Source organism: Echiichthys vipera (genome assembly GCF_963691815.1).
Source record: "Echiichthys vipera genome assembly, chromosome: 4".
Classification (NCBI taxonomy): domain Eukaryota; kingdom Metazoa; phylum Chordata; class Actinopteri; order Perciformes; family Trachinidae; genus Echiichthys; species Echiichthys vipera.
Genome location: NC_139829.1, coordinates 28,280,297 through 28,300,879, shown reverse-complemented (window position 1 = coordinate 28,300,879; position 20,583 = coordinate 28,280,297). Strand labels below are relative to the sequence as shown.

General features: G+C 42.5%; 1 protein-coding gene across 1 annotated transcript; it reads right to left on the bottom strand.

Moving 5' to 3' along the window:
- Positions 1 to 849: 849 nt before the first annotated feature.
- Positions 850 to 14,210, bottom strand: lrrc75ba (leucine rich repeat containing 75Ba; the record flags this gene model as incomplete). The annotated part of the gene is made up of 4 exons (XM_083911809.1): positions 850 to 1,441; positions 8,983 to 9,095; positions 10,353 to 10,481; positions 13,926 to 14,210. 4 exons carry the CDS (start codon positions 14,208 to 14,210, stop codon positions 850 to 852), a joined length of 1,119 nt encoding a protein of 372 aa, XP_083767935.1.
- Positions 14,211 to 20,583: the final 6,373 nt, after the last annotated feature.

Here is a 20,583-nt window from a genome sequence, read left to right as displayed (position 1 = left end):
TCTAAGATTGCTTTGTTCACCAAAAGTGCACAAAAATAGCCCGTGGAAACACAAGAGAACCATGTTTTGTGTCCTCATTTACATCTACACAAGGGCTGCGTGGGTATTCACAAGTGGACATTTGGAAAGGGGGGGGGACAACGCAAAAAGTCTTGACCTAGCAGTTTTGCCGGCGTCACGTGACGGGTCGTCGGCTGTATAGTCTGTTGAACTTGTGTCATAGCTTTTGTTGAGAGATTAACAGAGAACACACAATGTGGAGCTAGGCCCTGCCTGCCAGAGATAGTCCCAGTCCTGGTAGAGAACCCAGAGGGAGCCTCTGTTTCCAAACTGACTCCACTTCAGCCACCGCCGGGATGCTGCTCCTCCATCCAACCAACTGATCTAAATCTCCTTGGGATTGGCTTCTCAGCTGCCACTATCAGAGAGATCGAGGGAGAGAGAGAGAGAGAGAGAGAGAGAGAGAGAGAGAGAGAGAGAGAGAGAGAGAGAGAGAGAGAGAGAGAGAGAGAGAGAGAGAGAGAGAGAGAGAGAGAAAGAGAGGACCGGTTCATTAACTCTTCCAGCCCCCCTCCAATGAAACCGCACCTTGTTCCCAAGAGCGCCATCCACCAACACAGTAAGTCCGCCGTCGTCACTTCGCTTTCATCTTGTGTGGGTTAACTCAGAGATGGTTAGGAATAGCTTGGTAGCCGTGTCAAGACAAGAAGTTCACAATGTGGGCGCCCCTCATGCCTCGAAGGGTGACTGGACTTGTGGTGTGAGGACGAGAGGGCGAAGGAGGTAACGGAGTGCTGTGGGACGACATTTCAACCACAGGTGAAGGAGCCTCAGAGTGGAAATACCCCATCACCTCTCACAGTAGTGAAGGGTGAAGTCTTTGGAGAGCTGCTTCTCGCCTAAACTCCACGGCTCCATCTCAAATTTCTCATCCTCCTCCTCCTCTTCCTCCTCCTCCTCTTCCTCCTCGTAGTGGCTGGGCTCCTCGATGGAGGTCTCCAGGTGGTAGCAGTAGGGTTGACCCTCTGTGTACTCGTAGATGGTTGGTAAACTGCTCTTCAGGCTACAGCGCCGACGCAACGCGACCAGCAGTGGCTGAGGCATGGTGAAAATATCCACATTGTTGCCCAGGTCGATCCAGGCCAGGTTGGAGAACATCTTGGGGTCTTTGAGCATCTCTGTGAGGTCTTTGAGTATACCTAGGGTGAGACGGTTACCATTGAGAGCCAGGGTGCTGAGTTTTGGCAGCGAGGCGAGAAGAGGCAGGAGAATCTTCAGGTTGTCGTCCTGGAGTTCGGTGAAGCTTATGTCCACAGCCACCACGGTGTCTCTGTTGTTTTGGAGGTAGAAGGCGACTTGACGGACATCACGGGTGGACAGGGGGATGCCAGATAGGTCGACCGAGTCGCTGGACAGCTTTTTCTGCAGGGTTGTCTTGAGACTGTTGAAGACAACGAAGAGAAAGAGCGTTAGATGATTCTTTTACATGAAAATACAGAAACCAGTTGAGGTTTTAGTTGGAGGGTGAAGGGATGTGACTTGGGAACAAGGCCCTGGTTTTATGTTGTGTTTCCTGTGTTGTATAAAGGAGGGGGTGACTGGGCCGGCATGGAGCGGAAGGCTGACAGAGAGACTCCAGCATGGGGATTTACCCGTGTAAACAGAGGAGCCAAAACATCCGAACGAGCCAGCAGCTTGAGCTTAAAGCTCTGACAGCCAGGAGCACAGAGCTCATTATAGCACAGAACAGTTTACTACTTAAAAGATAAACTATGATGTGTTTTAGAAAAAAACTGATTAAATTGGACTAGAAGATACTCGGCCACAGGAAAGGAAAGAGATTCATCTTTTAGAAATGCTCAGCGAGGAGGATGTCATTATCTCTGCTAAAGTCGCCATGGTTTCTCTCACGCTTCTTTTTTTAAGTTAGCGAGATGGCTACAAAACCTGTTCACAGATTTTGGTGAAATTAGATTAAAAAAAAGTAAGGCAGAGGAACAATGGTTAGTATTTGTGTGAGCAGAAGCACAGATCCAGGAGGTACTATATTTTCCAACATTGCTAAAAAGGGCATCTTTAAAAAAACATTTTCACTATTTTACTTCTGCACTTTTGAATTGTCATTAGCATTTACGTTGCAATAATATATCAGGTGCATGGTTGTCACTTTATAATAAAGGGTACAAAACACACATGCATACATAACTCATGGATGTCGAGTTATTACACGGTGATGATTTAATGCCTGCATGAACTCCTGTTGGGCACCATTAATAAACGATGAAGTCACTATGACTTCACGTTAATCCTTAATTGATGATCCGTTGATCTAACAGTTACTTCGTACATTCATTTATAGCCTATGCCACCAGTGAAGTGGCATCTTTTGATCAGCTTGATGGAGAGGGTGAAAATGTTATGTAATTGTTGTTTTTAAAAGAAGTGGGCTGCAGTAAAGATGATAATAGTGAAATAAAAGCAAAAACATCTGGCAGGTTACAGCTGACAAATCAGAGGAGAACAGACAGAGAAGTTCAAGCCAACCGTTGATTAAAGTGAGAAAGACATGTGTGGTTTTGATGTTGTGTCAGGAATAAGATTGTGGCTTTTCGACATTACTAAGTCCAAGTTAACGTGGACGTGTCTGTTAACTTTCCACATGCATATTTATCACATTTGCACTAAGTATCATCTTCCTCATTGCCCATTTGCACCTGTTATAACATGTATTACCGTATTTTTCGGATTATAAATCGCAGTTTTTTTCATAGTTTGGCCGGTGGTGCGACTTATACTCTGGAGCGATTTATGTGTGAAATTATTAACACATTACCGTAAAATATCAAATAATAGCCCGGGCTATTATTTATCTCAGTCACATAAGAGACTAGGCATATATCAGCAATCGTCACACACACACGTCAACCAGTCAAAATTTGGCGGGGGCGGGTCATGGCAGAAGTGCGTTGTGAAAAAAAAAGATGCTAGCTGATACTTGGAGTTGGCGGAGTTCAGAAGTGACACCGAGGAAGAAGAGTTCATTGGATTTAGTGATTAGCAGTGACAGAGTGTTTGGTAAACGTAGAGCGTGTTCTATATGTTATAGTTCTGTGTGATTAGTGACAGAGTGTTTTGTAAACGTAGAGCGTGTTCTATAGGTTATAGTTCTGTGAATGACTCTTACCGTAACATGTTACGTTAACACACCAGGCACGTTCTCAGCTCGTTGTTTATGCGTCATATAACGTAAACACTTACTCAGCCTGTTGTTCTCTATTCTAGTTTTATTTTAAATTGCCTTTCAAGATGAAATGTCTATTCTTGGTGTTGGATTTTATCAAACACATTTCCCCCAAAAATGCGACTTATACTCTAGTGCGACTTATAATCCGAAATATACGGTACTTGTTGTCTTTCTGCTTTTCATCAGGTTAGGTTCATAACTTATCTATTTATTCTCAGTCACTCTTTCTTCTTCTGTCATTTTTGTCTACTCTGCGAGCTTACCTTTAATCACCCCCTGGGGATAAATAAAGTTTTCTTGAATCTTGAAAGTATTGTTTGTGTTGATCAGTGGCTCATGCAGCATCATGTAGACATTTTGTACACCATGTCTGTGTAAGAACGGGCCCAGTTCAGAGGACCAGAGATGCCCGTGTCTATGCAACTGGTTTCCAGCTAATTTGTAGGCGTATAACCGAAAATCATTGTGAATTAACAATTAATGAAGTGATGACCCATTAGTGTAAGTGGATCATATAAACGCATTTTGACTTCATCATTTGTTAATGTGAGCAACATGAATTTATCAGAATGTATTAGTTACGCATGTGGCTCCTTAAAGTGCTGCCTGATTGTTTATCAGTGTGGATTTCAATGCAGATTAAACATTCAGAACCAATTTCCATCATTCAAATAACACATTGGGGGACTTTAGGTGTGCGCTCAATGGCTGCTTTCTATTTCCTGTTTTATTTCCTGATGATTTTTTTGTGTTTGACAAATTATATTAAGGTTATTAAAGTAAAATCAATGACATATGACACACTGACATAAAGTCAATGACAGTAATAGATGGAAACTTTATTCAATGTGTGAGTAGTAGTAGTAGTAGTGGTAGTAGTAGTATATGTGCAGGATATCTGTCTGTTTTGGTGCACAGGGCTTTAAAAACCTTAAAGCCGTAAAGGATGTTGTGTAATAGCAGCAGATGTTCAGGACTCAATTGTGATTCTCTGATCATTTTCCGTAGCATTAGCTATTGCTTTTTCATTGCATCTGAAAATATTTGCGCCTCATTTACACACTCCATTGCCTTTTGTTTCCAGCCGAACCCTCCCGAGGATGCAGTGTGTTTAACTTGAGCTGTTACCGAAGTGGCCTGTAACGCTGATTCACTGTCAGAGTGAATTATAACATCCTCTAGCGCCCGGTGACTTGCTGTGACATCCACTGCAGTACCTGTCACTTGTCATGCTTTAAAGTGTTTTTTGGTGAAAGTGGATGTGCCCTCGGCTGCCTTTACTGCTCATTTAAGGAGCAGGTGAGGAAGCGTTTGTGTATGTGAGTAAAGAAAAAAATCACACTGAATATACTTTGTGTTGCTAAATGGATGCCTTAAGCAACAGGCGGGGAGAAATGAACCACAATAACTATTGAATTGAAGCCAATGATAACACAAATGGCATCACCATTTTAGCAAAAGTGGATGCCAAGTCATCGAATAAATATCCATCCATTATCCATTAAGTAATCAATTAAATTGACACTGTATAATGAAGCCATCTATTAAGTATTCCCACTTGAACAAAGAGGAAGCAGAGTGTGTCTCTTGCCTCCACATGCGGCTCATCAGTCTCCCTGTGTCATTGATTTAATATAATGATGCAACATTTGAATTCAGAGAGCGTAAATAGAATCGCTCTTATTATTTATTAACATAAATATTCATATCTGGAGTGAAAGCTGATTCTAATTTAGATGAAGTAAAATTCTGTTTAGAAAAATAAGAAAAATAAGGCGTTTTGAAAGCGTTGAAAGTGGGTGGGTAATGACAGCTGTCATAAAAATCCCATTTCTTCCAACTTTAAATAGGGATTTTCCAGGAGTTCATCTGCTCCTGGGCTTTTATTGCATGCCGCTTTTCAGCAGAGTCATTTAAAGCTTTGCTCTATTATTCATATCAGCCCTCTGATGGCTGCAGTTTCACAAGATAAGCAGTCGAATCACACCTGCTCACTGACATTTCATTTAGACTTTCAACTCATTTTCTCATGCACTCTATATGTAAGCCTATAGCGGGGTGTGCGAGAGTGACACACACACACTCATACCGCTGCATTGCCCTTCATGGTGCAGGGAATCCAACCCCACAGCTCACGATTCATATCAATAAAGACAGTTCCTGCACAGAAATATCACCTCCATATCTATTTGATGGATGTTTTGATTGGAAAAACAAAAACCTGGGGAGCTGCTTCGACCACTTTGTCCCTTCTGCATCTTATTCTGTATTTTCTGGAAAAGCACTCGGTAAAAAATGACTGTCTGGGCCCCAGAGGAAGCTTTAACACGCATAGTATGTGAACAATGCACAATATAATGTGTCTTAACGAATACGAGAACAGATGACATGGAAACTAAAAAGAAAAGCAGCCACTAAATGGCAGTTTTAGTTATGTAGTTTCTGAGTGGTCAGGTTAGAGCTGGCAGGATGATGACATTTATCATCATCATAAACGATATAAAAATGTCCATCATATATACATATGTATTTATTTCTATATCATTTCTATTCCGATCTCAAAAAACCAGCAGCCAAACTACGTCACGGCAATATTTACGTCGCTTGGACGACGTTTTACGCTCTCATCCTCGCACGTTATGTTTATTTTGCACTAAAGTTCTTAATAGAAATAGAAAATACTATTAATGCATCAAGTATTTGATTTACACAGGAGTATAAAAAATACCCTGTGGTTATTTGATATAGACTATTTATTTATTGAATTAGAGGAGGAAAGGCTGTAGCACTCTATAGATCGGCTTATTTGAAGCTACTGCACTTACTTGATAACTTGCTCTTCTGGTTTGTACCCTCGATGTTGAACTTATTGGAAATCGCTTTGGACAAAAGCATCAGCTAAATAAAATGCAATGGAATGTAATATTGTGATTAATATCACTATTGAAATGACCAGGATTAGGGGTGGGCTTGGACGATATTAGATCCTGAAGGATTAGAAGATGTTGACGATGTTGATGTTGTAGGACACATTCTATCCGTTGATGTTCTATGTTCTGCACAGACGCAGCACCGCCAAATCCCACTATTGGCTAGTCCGCCTCATGCACCCATCTAAAGATACGCCGATCAACCAATCACAGCGAACTACAGGCAGTGACGAGGATTTCTCATTCCCAATCATGTTTGAGTCAGAGAGTAGCGGGAAGAAACTCTACCGTGTCCTTACAGCACACGAGCGTCAGACTATTGCACTGCATCGACGCCGTCTGTCCACATTTAACAAGCTGTAAAATATGCCCCTGAGAAAAACATAAAAATGTCCCGTGCACCTGCAGACTCCTAATGTGTTTAACAAGGAGGCAGTGCGGTCACTTCACAGAGGCAGACTTCTACCCAAACCTGCCACACACACACACACACACACACACACACAGTCTCGCTACGTGCACACATTGGACGGTAACACAACAAACCTTTTCAACCACCTAAAGAGACAGCATCCTAAACAGTCTGCTGAGAGTGAAACGGTGAGGTGTCCAGCCACACCGCAGCCAGCAGAGGCAACAGGTAGCTTTAGGTAGCTCTTTGTTACGTACCCATTGTACTTGGCAGACTGATAAAAATCTGTTCAGAAAAGGTTCTTTGGCCTCGTGATTTTACGGTTAAAATCGCCCGCCCCTCACCAAGATGGAACATTTTGTTCAATAAAATGTTAATCACAAAAGGACAGAAGATTTCGGCCAGCCCTAGTTCAGGTTACAAGGGAACAAAGTAATAACGAGGTCAAAAAGTCTGATGGAACAGGAAGATTGTGGCGTGACACCTGCGGAGAAAAAAGGTCACTAAAGTGTTGGCAATTTATTACGCTCACATGGAATCACCCTTCAGGTTAGAGCGCCTCGGCAGAACATCTGGGTCACTGCTTCCATCGGGCTTATAGTCAACCTCTTTCATTAAATGTGAAAGAAAACATTTTGAGCAAAACCCCAATAAACTAGTTAGATAGATTAACAGGATTAGTGAGATTCAGACATTAATTCAGTGTGGCATTTCAGTCCGAACGTGTGTACAGCATTTAGTTAGACTGGTGTTCAGTGCTAATGCTGGATAATGAAGGGATGAACAATCCGGGGGCATTAAAAAGAACTGAGCTGTTTCTGTTTCCTCTGAGTACAGAGAAACCTCTTAGAAGTGAGATTGTTGCATTATTGTACAGATGAGGGCAGTTTGCCTGCAGCTGAACAGGGATGGAAGTTAAAGGGAGGTAAAATCCACCCTAAAACTGCATTTATCACATACAGTTTAATCCTCATTTGATGAATAATTCAACATTTTGTGGAATACACTTGATGCAAAGTCTGAAGCCAGGAGACAGTTAGCTTAGTATAAAGACTGGATACAGTTGGAAAAAGCTAGCCTAGCTTTGTTTAAAGTAAGAACATATTTTGTTTGGATTAAAACAAAACATAGCATGTTATTTAGTGAGCTTTGGAGGTGCTGGTGTGCAGATTTGTTACTTTTGGACGGAGCCAGCAGAGCTGTTTCCCATGTTTCCAATATCTATGCTAAGCTAGGATACTTGATGCTAACCGTGTGCAAACTAGGCTACCACACAATACAACACAGTACAGCTTAACAGCTCTTTTTTAATAACAATGAATGTAAACTGACTAACTGTGCGCCCCGTATAAATTCTTTCATGGTTGCTTTTATAAAAATGCTAAACCAGAATAAAAGTATCTTCAGGATTTGAGTTTCCTCTTCCCAGTGAGCGGCAGCCTGACCCGTCTCGTCTCTTTCTAGTTGTGACAGGTATTTGTTCGTGGATACGGTGGCAGACGGAGCTGTCAGAGCTCACAGCATCTACTCTATTAATATTCTGTTTTAGGGTGGATTTTTGTTTTAATGATTCATGTTGCTCCTGCTGTCTCAGCCGGTGTCAGACTGTCTTTTTCGCTCTGCAGGTTTACGAAGCCAACAACATGACTAAGTAAAAAAAAAAAAGCCCCTTCAGCCAGTGGCCCTTAAATGCTGTCTGGCAAAATTAAACGACCACGAGCACAAAAAAAGCCCTGTTCGTGCAGCTCCACAGTGACGCGTCTGTTCCTGCCAGATCCCTGCGAATGCGTCTCTGATACTGCGTGTTGATACCTCCAACGGACTCATAATGAACCTGTCTCATCTCACTGTGTTCCCATTGTCTCCTTCTTATGATTATGCTCGCCCACGGAAGATGAATGCATTATTTGCAGCGTCTAGCTGGCTGTAGAATAACCAATTACATTTATGTTCATGAATAGGATTATTAAGCAACACCTGGACGCACAAAAATGCTTATTTGCAAACTAATTCTCTTTTCATAATAATACAAAAATGAAATAATCAAAAGCAATTCCCTCTTTCATCATAGTATAATTACATTATAACACAACCCTCCCAGTCTTTCTTCAGCAGACAGATGGACAGATTTGTTGCTGTGCCACTTTTGAAGAGAGACAGAGGCCAGTGGCAACGCACATCCAACGCACGGACCTTAACACTTAAAAAGACTGATGATTGACAGCTGTGGTTACCATGGTGTTTCCCTCAGGTCAGCCTGTGGCCGACTCCGTCCTACTTCAATGTCAGCTACAAAGATGTAAATCTCTACGGCTGGACACGGAGCCGAGCCCTGCTCTCTGTTGTGCGGAGCTGCAGATTTATTACAGACTGGATGTCTGGACAGAAGAGCTTACCAGGCCTGGGATTTCCGTCTGGACATGCTCTGCCTCAGCCACTTTGAGTGCGGGGTCAGGTGGTAGATCAGCTGTCTGCAAATCTTATCTGAAGACTTTATGGTGTCTGCATCCTGTAGAGCAGAGCAGAAAGATAATAAGAACATAGAGACTAACAGTAGTGACGCAGCAGCTTTCAATATGAGATTTTCTGCTTGTGTGTGCAGGAGGAAAAAAGTCTACTATTCATTATTTCACACTACCTGGGCTTTAAGTCTCCTCCATTTTATAAAAACTTAACAACCTGTAACTGTGAAATCTTTCACATGAACAGAAGAAAAGTAGTTTGTTATTATTCGTCAGGCCCCGAGCTGCTCCTGAACAAAACACAATTTAGCTGCCTTGCTGGAGCCAGAAAATCTAATCACATGCATCAGTGGGGAAAACACAGGAAGTACACAAGAGAGGTGAGATTCAACACAACCACTGGTAATTCCAGTTCATTAGCAATGTTGTGGCTGCTGGTGGCCGTTGGCTCCTTCAGACTAATCCAGTATGAATCGTTAGAGCTTCAGACATACTGTGGATTTCTTTCTGTGCACCAAACATAGACTTTTTTTATTGATAGGTCTCATATTGTAAAACGTGACATTTCCATGTTTTCTTAAAAAATGATAAAGCAGGTGGGGCTGCTATATAAATACGTTGAAACTATCAAAAGGCTCAATCCACAGAGAAATGCACACAGTCCGTATTCAGAAACTGCGTCTTTAAACGAGCTGTCAGGACTTCTGTAAGGTGCCGCAGCTATACTATGGGTAGAAAGTACTGCTACAGGGCTGTTGCAGTCATTCTCCGGCTGAAATGACGGTGCAGAGACACCAAGAGTGCAGATGCTGAAGAATCAGAAGCGCTGACCAATCAGAGCAAACTGGGCTTTTCAAGGAGGGGAGTTTAAAGAGACAGGAGCTAATACTGAGCATCTCAGACAGGAGGCTGAATACAGGTATATTCAGACAGACTGTGTCTTTTGAACATCAAAGCATGTAAACTAGTAGAAACCCAAAGTACTTATCTGAATCTGAAAATGCTTGCAACAAAACAGCAGGAAGAATTTAGATTTAAACAATCCTAAATATCTGACATTCACATTAAACAGCTGGTTCTATTTCCAGCTGCTCATAAGTCACACATGTCTGCAGGATTCCTTTAATCCGCCCGTAGAAACTTAAGTCGACAACATCCTCAGATTGGATTTCCATTGATCTTTAGAGCTTATAACTTAACAAACGAAAATCACCAGGCGGAGTATTTTTAGAAAAATGCTTTGTTTTGCAGAACACCAACTGGATCTTTGCGGATACTGGAAAGGATGAACAAAGTAAGCTGACCTTCTTAGGACACTGCATCTCTCGAGCCAGGCTGAGCAGCAGCTCGTGTGAGATCGGGTCCACCAGGTTGAGGAAGGCAGCGTTTTTGTATAGGATGTCGTTGAGTGAGGTGCCTTCCAAACCAAGATCCTACCAAAGCAGACAAGATGAGAGGCATCATAATCACAGCAAGGTGCAAATTCATACATTAAAAAAAAACATCCTATAATAATTATAATCAGGCATCTAAAAAGTGTGACTTTGGACCTGGGAAGAAAAAGACATTAGTGATGGAAACCAGGGCCCTGGCAATGTGACTGAAGATGGGAAGATAAAAGTATTTTGTTTTAAATATTCATTAAAGGAGACAGCAGCTTTTTTTCATCTGCAGGAGGAAAGTGAGATGGAGGGAAAGTCACAGGGAACGCAGTGTTTTGGCGTATAAAATAACACACTGGCACCGAGCCACATGTATCCCAACATGCCATTGCATCTACTGTTTGCACAATCAACGATTGACTCCTGTATGATCTGCTGTGAAAACCTTGTATAATTCACTTATCTGTCAGGTAATTTCCCCATGCTTAAAGTCTATGCATGCTCCACTATGAGGAGAATATTCTATTTTCTAAATCCCCCAGGAAAAACTCTGTCTATATGTTATTTTTTAACACATTTTTATCTCTCTAACCACATTTAAGGTATTCATCTTGGTCTATAATTCCTTTCACCTCATATAAATATGGTGAACTGTGAGATTTTGAGTAAATGCGACTTCAAAGTTTGCACAGCACATAAATACATCTGCAAAATAGGTCAGAACTGACAGCCATCGTGGCAGGTTACTCTTAATTATGACGGATTCAAAACGGAGCTGCGGTTAAAAAGAACAAACCTAATTAAACCAACTGAAAGGTGATTTCAGATGACCTTTTGATTGCGGTGAGACAAGCAACAGTCAGCGATGCAGCCGTGTAAATCTGCCTCCATCAACATGTCCATCCTCAAGGTCCTCACGAGGCAAACCATGACAGGCGCTTGTACAGCTCATGCAGCTTTAATGAGAGAGGCGAGCCTTTGAGACAGGCGCATACAGTGCGCACACACCTGCACACATGCATTTCTTTTCCCACAAACACAATCGCCATTGATTGCAATAGACAGTTTGAGTGGGCGGCTGGCAGCTCCACATTACTTGCTCCCCTCTTAACAAGGGCAAGAGTAAACAGACTGAACCCAAGGCGGGGGAGGATGCTGCTTCTGCCCCTCTGAGATACAAGGTATAAAAATATCTCCCTTCTGAGTTTCAGACACGATCAGTTGTCATATGCAAGAGCGTCGTGAAGCCATGAATCCTTCCCATATCTGCAGGAGCTGAGATCTTTTGCGTATCTGGAGCAGAGCTCACTGTTACGCACCAATTAAATCTGCCTTTTGATTTCAGGGAACAGCATCTCTCAGATATCTGCCTGAAATGCTGCAAGAAAAGATAAAGTAAGGCTCATTTGATGAAAGGGGAGCTCATTTGGAAGGATCGAGCCCATGTCCCCTGTGACGAGGCTGTCACGGAGCCCAGGCCAGCCAGTTTATCTCCTCCTTGGCTTGATTAAGGAGGCTCCACTCTCTCCTGTGTCAGGGCTTCAGAGTAATTAACACCGGAATGGCTGACAGCTAAAAGACAGAGGGGCGCCCGAGGGCGAGCAAACAAATGAGATCGCCAGGGCTGCTGTCAAATCTTCCATGCACCTACATATTCGTCGACACACGCTTTAATGCTACATATGCCACAGCAGCCACGTGAGAAAGGGCTTCCAGATCACACCTCTAATTAAGATCCGACATCCTTTACTCAGTATAGACTTGGTGCAACATATTCTAAGTCACGACTACAATACCTCCTTGTAACAGTCCTGTAAAGACGGCCTTAAATACACTACAACAAAAGCTGTTGTTAGTAATCCATCACAAGGTTTTCACCAGAGATGCACCGATCCAGTTTTTTACCAATTCGATCCCTGGGCTGAGTGTATCGGCCGATACGCGATACCCATACGAAATTACTGTTGTGATGAATGAACCGCATACCTGTCCATGTGAGTGAAGGCATCAGGCTTGACATAAACATTTAGCCTTGTTAAAAAAAGGTAAAAAAAGTATTTATCAACAAATAAAGTGTAAATTAGCAGCAAAAAGAAATAAATAACATTTCCATGTAAAGCGCACTGCAGACAGATATTTTAAAATGAAATATAAAACCCTAACCGCTGTTGCAAACATAGAACTGAAGTGACTAGATTGCTGTAACTGTATTGCTGTGTATGACATTAATAAAAAAGAAATGAGCTGGATCGGCCTCATTCATCGGATATCTGATCCAGCTCATAGTCAATATCAGAGCCCATATTTGATCGCATCTCTTTTCATATGACTACAGCACAACAGTGGCACTATTAAAGCAATGACAGCGGTCTGGATTTTCATTTCTGTGAGAGTTTTAGAGAGTTTAGGTATGGCAGGCCGATATTTGCTTTTTTAGGTGTATTGGTATCGACGGAAGCAGGCTGCTGCGTCTGTCGATGATTTCCGTCATTATTTACAGAAAGGCGTCCACAGGCAGCTCAGTGTTGCTGGAGACGCCTTTTTTATGTTCAACAAATGTTCCTTTTTTTAAAATTGTGACTCGTAACATTTGTTATCATTATTGTCTTATTTTAAAGATGTACATTGAGGGAGGAAAAGTAGTATTGGCTCCAAATATCAGCTCAAGAAAATCGGCAGTCCGTACCGGTCATCGGTTAAGGCTGATGAAAAAAAAAAATCGGTGTGGCATCGACCCTAAAAAAATCCATTTCGGGCGATCCCTTATAGAGTTCATAAAACCTCTTGGAGAAGAATAATATAGTATATAGTAGAACACAGGACTCTAGGGCTTTTACATTGTTGCTGCTTGAGCACAGGCCATTACACACACACACAGAGAGAGAGAGAGAGAGAGAGAGAGAGAGAGAGAGAGAGAGAGAGAGAGAGAGAGAGAGAGAGAGAGAGAGAGAGAGAGAGAGAGAGAGAGAGAGAGAGAGAGAGAGAGAGAGAGAGAGAGAGAGAGAGAGAGAGAGAGAGAGAGAGAGAGACATTAGGAGTGCAGAGGGATGGAGAGGGCAGGTCTCTAATGGGATTGTTAGAACAGCCTGCGGAGAGGTGGGACTGGCCGTAGTGGAGCAACAAGGACAGAGAGGGGATGGCGGAGGAAGTGGTCTATTTGTGTTTGTGCACATATACATATATATATATATATACATACACAAAAACAAGCAGAGTCACCTCAAGGGGGAGGGGGGGTCAGAGGTGCAGGGCAGTCAGAGCCTGCAGAAGGGGATGAAAGCACCTGTGGCACTGCAACACTCAGGACACACAGAACACACCAAAGTGCATTCACACACGTGAACAGCTCCTGCTCGGTCTCCATCTGTTGCTTTGGGATGTCTCTTGAGGATGCGTGCTGCATCAGCATCAAAGCAGCCTTAAAGCGGCAGTGTGTGTGTGTCTGTGTGTGTGTAAACAGGTCTGACTTCAGGCCACACTGTGCAGTTTCCTTACCTTCCTCAGTAATTTGAGCACGTCGGTCGCCTGCTCTATCCTGCGGTCACGGAGCAGCTTCTGTATCTCTTTGATCCACGCCACTCGCCTCATGTACGGGCTGTGGTTGGTCCTCCGCAGCATCCCGGGCAGTTTGTCTGATTTGAGCATCAGTGCAAACAGAAAGTCTCCGCCGCCTCGGCTGCCCCTGCAGTCGCTCTCCCCGGTGCTATCCTGAAGCTTGCGTCGCTTTTTGGCGAAATTCTCATTGTCCAGGCTGCTCTGCCTGCTCAGTCTGGAACCCATGGTGTTTTTTCTTCTTCCTGCAGATGCTGACGGTGTTTGTGTTGCAGCGCAGACAGTTTTACCAAGAGGACAAACCCATGATCAGTAGATGCTCCTCAGTGGATGGTAGAAAGCAGCGCCGTGTTGTCTGGTGCTGCGTAGCTGGCTGGCTCCGGTGCAGAACAGAACAATATCCCTCGACAGTTTAATCTATCACTACTCTCTCATGCACCCGTCACACATTGATTTTTTAAAAATATAATTATTCTTATTTCCCACCTTCCTCGTCGCGGGTTCCGTGCGCCTGGCTCAGATGATGAGGATGCTCCGGCTGTTTCATCCTCCGGCTGTCTCGACTTTACGCTGCTGTTTAGATTTGAGCAACGTGGAGCGTCTGACCAATCACAGCATCTGGTGCCCGCTACGCGTCTCTCTCCTCCCAGGCTTGAAATCCCCCTCTGCTACAACAAGCAGCTACAGGGGGGATGGAAGAAGGGATGCCAGTGTTGTTTTTAGGCAACCATGCGACCAATGCGCATCTGATAAACCATGCCGAAGTCCTCCGAACATAACTACAAATGAAAACTCTGACGTTTCAGCTTGTGTTGGAGTCTTGAGAGAAAGATGTTGACTAATCTACACAGCCTAAGTGCAGTAACAACCCAAAAATTTAGGATAAAACAGTCTTCAAAGTTAGTTTGTTATCCCAACAAATGAAGATTTGGCACACCGATGATGGATTATGGTTTACTAGTTTGCCATTTAATCATTATTATCCAAATCAATCCTAACATCCATACTTCAGGCCCAAAATTGTGCAGAAATCATGTTATATATAATATATTCAATAATTGACCCCCTTTGAAATATTTTCCCCACCAATATTACACACATTATACACCAATTACCTCCTGACCATTTAAAAAAAAACAGTTTTGGTAGAAAAAAAAGCTTTAATAAAGAGGCACCATCAGTGTCCTGATTTACTAAACAACCTTGAAAAACACTGAAAATGCAAAAACACTTGCTACTGCTACATTTAACCAAAAATCGCGTTTGTTGCCACACTTGACAGTTTACGGCAGTTATGCGGAATATGAAATGGGGTTTATCAAACTTACATTTTCCTTTTTTATTGAACTTATTATACTCTAATTTTTCTAGGTGTCATGCATGGCTAATATTTTGTAAATTAAAGGTTGAATACGAAGAATGAGCAGAACACGGCCATCTAGTGTCTCAAGATCGTAGTCGCAACAACAGAAAATAATTCCATCACTCAGGTTGCCAGGTTGGTCAGACCCGGCCCAGTCGCCTACAAGAGACCGGAGTCTGTTTGAACCCGTCCCCTCCGGTAAATCGCACCATAAAAACAAGCATTGCAGTTTGACTGACAGTTACTGTCAGCCGCAACAGCTAAGTAAACATGAAAGTTAGCTTACCGATCAAGGAGAAACGTATCCATTTCGGCGTGCCTATATGCTGCCTATATTGACTCTGTTTTTTTTGTCCGTCTCCGGTCACTCAGCTGTTGTGACGAATAAGCAGCTGCAGAATTGGCAAACTTTCACCCAGTGCCAGCCTACAGTAGCTGCACCTAACAACAGACAACCCTGGCAACCCGCAATCCCGGCTGCTATTGGCTGGTACAATGTAAACAGAACGTGACAGAAAGTCGTTGTCAAACCCATCAAAAAAATGTTAAATATTAATTCAGACTAAATATATTTTTTTAATGGAAAAAGCAATACGTTCATTCTGTACACCTCAAAATACCCTGTGAGTGTAGTATTTAAAAAAAAATTGCTTTTAATATAGATTCTACTTATTTAACCTTTAACAATTAAAACAAATCTCATGTACCCGCTGCAGTACTCCAAAGTACCACTAAAGTTACGCGTACCCCCATTTTAGGAACATTGTTAAAGGCTATCCTTCAGAGTCAGTGAAAGTTCCTCTTTTTTTCTCCATTCGCCCAAATATGTGCTTTGCCATGGGCCCTGCACAAATATGAGTTTCTCTTTTGGCAGTCCTGTTGTCAGCCAGAGCTGTCAAATCCTGTTTGCACCTGTCACAACTCCACTGAGTCATTGTCATTCTTTGAACAACATCCATGTCCCAGAGTGTGTTTCTGTCATGAATCAGCATCTTGGTCCAGGGGCTCTAAAGGGTCATAGATAGGGGCCCTTCTGTGCATCCAGCTACACGAGAGACAGCTCTCAGTTTCAGATCTCATAGCACCCTCCACACCTGCACTTGGGGAAAGTTAAAGCGTAATTCCAGTGTAAAATCATCCCAGGGTCTTTTTCGGCAAATTCGGTCATAAAATAAGCCATCGAGACAATTTTTTCCGTGTATGAACGATAAACGGAGAAATCCGGTAGCGTCTCTAACAGCCAGACGTGTCAAACACTGAGTAGCTCGGGGCAGTACGGTGATGGCGTTAAAATGTCTTTTTTAACCACTAATACTCCTCATGATAACACCAAACCTCTGCAGTAGCATGATAAGAGTCCCTACACATTAAACAAAGCACCAATGGACTCCTTCCTATTGGCTTGAAATTGCAAATCGACCTGAATGGACTTTACTACGAGACGAGCTGGCACCGGCCAGTGGGTAAGTCTTTAAAACACTCTTTAATAAACTCCAGGTTCACTAACTACGTTGTTGGTGCTTCGGTTTATGTGTGAGGAATCTTACCATGCTACTGCAGAGGTTTGGTGTTATTTCGATCAGTATTAGTGGTTAAAAAAAATATGTTTCAATGCCTTCATCGTGCTGCCCAGAGCTAATCAGTGTTAGCTAACAGACGGCCACTGTTGTAGCCACTCTCCGGAATTTCTCCATTAATCGTTCATACATGAAAAACTGACTTATTGATGACTAAATTTGCCAAAAAAAGACCCCGAGATGATGTTACACCAGAATTACGCTTTAATACTGGGGTACACTTGTTTCGTTTGTCCCATCATTGAGGGACTTTGACCTTCTTCTCAGTAATTATTCAGGTATACCCATGTTTAGTGGAGCAGGGTGAGTCTCCCCAGGCTGCATTATATCCTCCCTGGACCCATCATTCTGCATATTTTCCTAAAAATTAATTATGAGTGTCTGGCACCCTTAATTGAATGTATCATCCTCTTGCTACTAATTTGTTTTGCCAGAGCTTTGACTCTCCAAGCAATGCTGATGGAATAACATTAACATAACATTAACATATGCTAAACATCACTTTTTCACGTTGGCCCTTCAAAGATATGAAATTTCATCCAAAGCCTCTTATGGTACCATCAGTTCTATAAAATCACTGCGATAACCAAATGTTAATATTGTAAAAAGTGAGATAACATGTATTTTTTTTTATCATAAAGCTCGTTGAGGTGCTATATAAACACTGTGAAAGTATCAAAACGCTCAATCCACAGAGAAATGCATACAGCCTGTCAGAAACTGTGCCTTTTTGTACCGTTGGGATGTCACAACTATACTAAATAAAGGTAGAAAGTTTTGCTACCGTGCTGTTGCAGTCATTCCTCGGCTGCAACGATGGTGCAGAAACACAGAAAACGCCGATGCGCAAGATTCGGAAACACTGACCAATCAGAGCAAAATTGGATTTTTCAGGAGGAGAAGTGACAGGCGCTAAAACTGAGCACGCACGACAGAGAGTGAATACAGTAATATTCAGACGGATACATATGTGAAAAATAATGTGGTTTATGAACATTAAAACATGTAATCGTGCTTTAGTAGAAACCCAAAATACAAGTATGATCCTGAAAATGAGCATAATATGGGACTGTTAAACCCTTAATGTTAATAGAGTGTAAGGGAGTCTGAGGGTTTGTGTGATGATTAAGGGGGTGCACAATTGTTACGGATTATATTCGGTTTACATCTCATTAGGAGCCCTACTCAGTTTGTTTGGGGCAAACAACTGATGATGTGGCGTGCTGGTGGCACCACGTGATCACTGTTAAATCCCACCCCACCCAAGAGTAGAGGACATCTCCGATGACGTTCAATTGATGTGCTGAATATTAGGAATATTTAACAATTAGTCCTATTAAGAAGTCATAACGGAAACTTTTTTACAGAGAACCTGCGTTACAAACTGCAAGTTTCGTGTTTGAACGACGTGAGCATTTACAGTAGGAGGCAAAGATGGTCTCATTAAAGGCATTAGTAATTGCATTATGGGAATTGTATGATCGAAGTTTTTTAGAGCTTGACCCAAACTGGGGACTCAGGTCAGAATATCTCTGCCTCTGCTGCTTCAGATTTGACCATTATTTTTAAAATATGTCTCTACAGGACAGGGGAACAGAAAAACACTGTTGAACTTCGCTTTTTTACTCTAAAGCACTGAATAATTCATGATGTCTCTCAAATTAAAAAAAACAAGTTTGAGGATAAACAAGATGGATTTTCTCATTTTCTTTATTCGTGAGGACAACACACATTAATCTGTAAATGTGCCAAGCTAAGTGTCAACTGCAGTCATTTACCAAGATGTTCTAAAACCAATTAAGTGACAGGTTAACAATAACTAACATAGGGCAGTGAGATACTGAAATGACAACAATGGAAATGCAATCAACGAGATAGCACATGAATCCTGCAGCAACTGGAAACAACAAAACACTGACACAGTTGGGGTGTCCCTGTATCTCAGGGTTAGGGTTTAAGTCACTCTCCATTAACCACTACATCCCTGATACGAGTCTGGTCAGGGACCTTTGTTGCATCTCATCCCTTCTTTGTTGTCACCTCTTGACCGTCGACTGTCAAATGGGAAAACATCCCTCAGAAATATTTTCAATTAAAAAAATTATAATCTAAACACCACTGCACGTGTAACCACTTTCATTTAAAGGGATCACAAGAAAAAAACAATTGGGAACTTCTTTCATCATCCAGCCAACCACATGCATTTAAAAACACGTTTGTCCATCACTGCTAACAAAAGAAGAAGCAGAATTTCACACAACAGAGTCTGTGTATGACTCCCTGTCATGAAGGATTGCAGCCACCCATAAAACACCCCATCGCCACCTTTTCCCATCGTGCAACCTCTTTGTTATAAGTGTTACTGCTAACTGCGTTTCACCTGTCACGCGGGAACAACAGCAGTGTGTGATTTGACTCACTGTGGACTATATAGGCATGGACAAACCTTTTGGTTTGTGTGAAAACACTTGGAGGGAGACCTGATGGGCAGGACTATACCCCTCACATCAAAGTCATGTCAAGTCAAATGAAGCCTATAGGCCTCTAGCTGAGAGATAAAAATATTCCAGCTGATATTTCAGAAAACAACCCCCCATGAAGTGACAGTGACGATTTTGTAATCTGCAACAAACAGATATGTAATTGTCGTCTTTAGAGATAAATCCGCTCTGTCCATTGGATAAACTCCCTTCTTTGGAGCAGCTCTGAACCTGGAAGATCCAAAACAGGATTGTAGTGATTAGATTTAGACACAATCACTGCATCAACAACAACAACAGCAGCCCACAGGCTCCTCTGACAGTGCTTTATCAGTGTGTCCCTGCAACAAGAGTGCACGCTGGATTAGCTGAGCTATTCCACAGAAAGGTATCTGCTATTGAGAAGCTCCTGTCACTGAGACTGCCAGCTTGGACCTGAGCTGCTAGGCGAAGGCTCAGGCATCTCAATCGCTCTGTGGACGCTTGCAGAATAAGCCAAATAGACTGTGACACGGCTGCTAAGCATGGCAATGCTGCCGGCTGAGCCGATCACGTAGAGCCCCGAGTCAAGGATGAATGCTGCTGCTGGCACCTGTAAACAGATCACTCTCACCTTCACGTCGGCAGAGCCTGGCAGACAGATATCAGGGTGAAATGGAAGGTTGTAGAGGACTAGAAAGAAAAACTAAAGAGTTCCCCTCCAAGGTGAGGGCATCCATTATTATTAAAACTGCCTATTAAAGAAAGGAATTTAATGTGCAAGAATTTCAAACCTCATCACTTCATCGCTAATGTTTCCAAGAGCTCTCAGATAAAGTCGTTACAGAGGAAAGTGTTCATGACCGAGGCCCTCTGACCCACATCTTTCTCTCTATATTTTCTCACTCGATGTGCCTATTAGTCTGCATGTAACTTTCAAAAACAAGTACAAATGAAGCACATGCTTATTAGCAACTTGTGCTAAGATGACACGTCATGTTCACATCATCGCCGATGAGTGAAGCAGGTCATAGTAAACAGACGAACCTTATCATTACGGCTGACAGTCAGCTCAACTGCCAACTCCCTTCTTTTCTCTTGTCATATATTTTCCACCTACACTGAAGGTGAGTGAACCTTCTGCTCTCTGTTCTTGTAAACGTTTGGCTGCAGCTCTAACAATGATAGGTGATGTCTAGAGA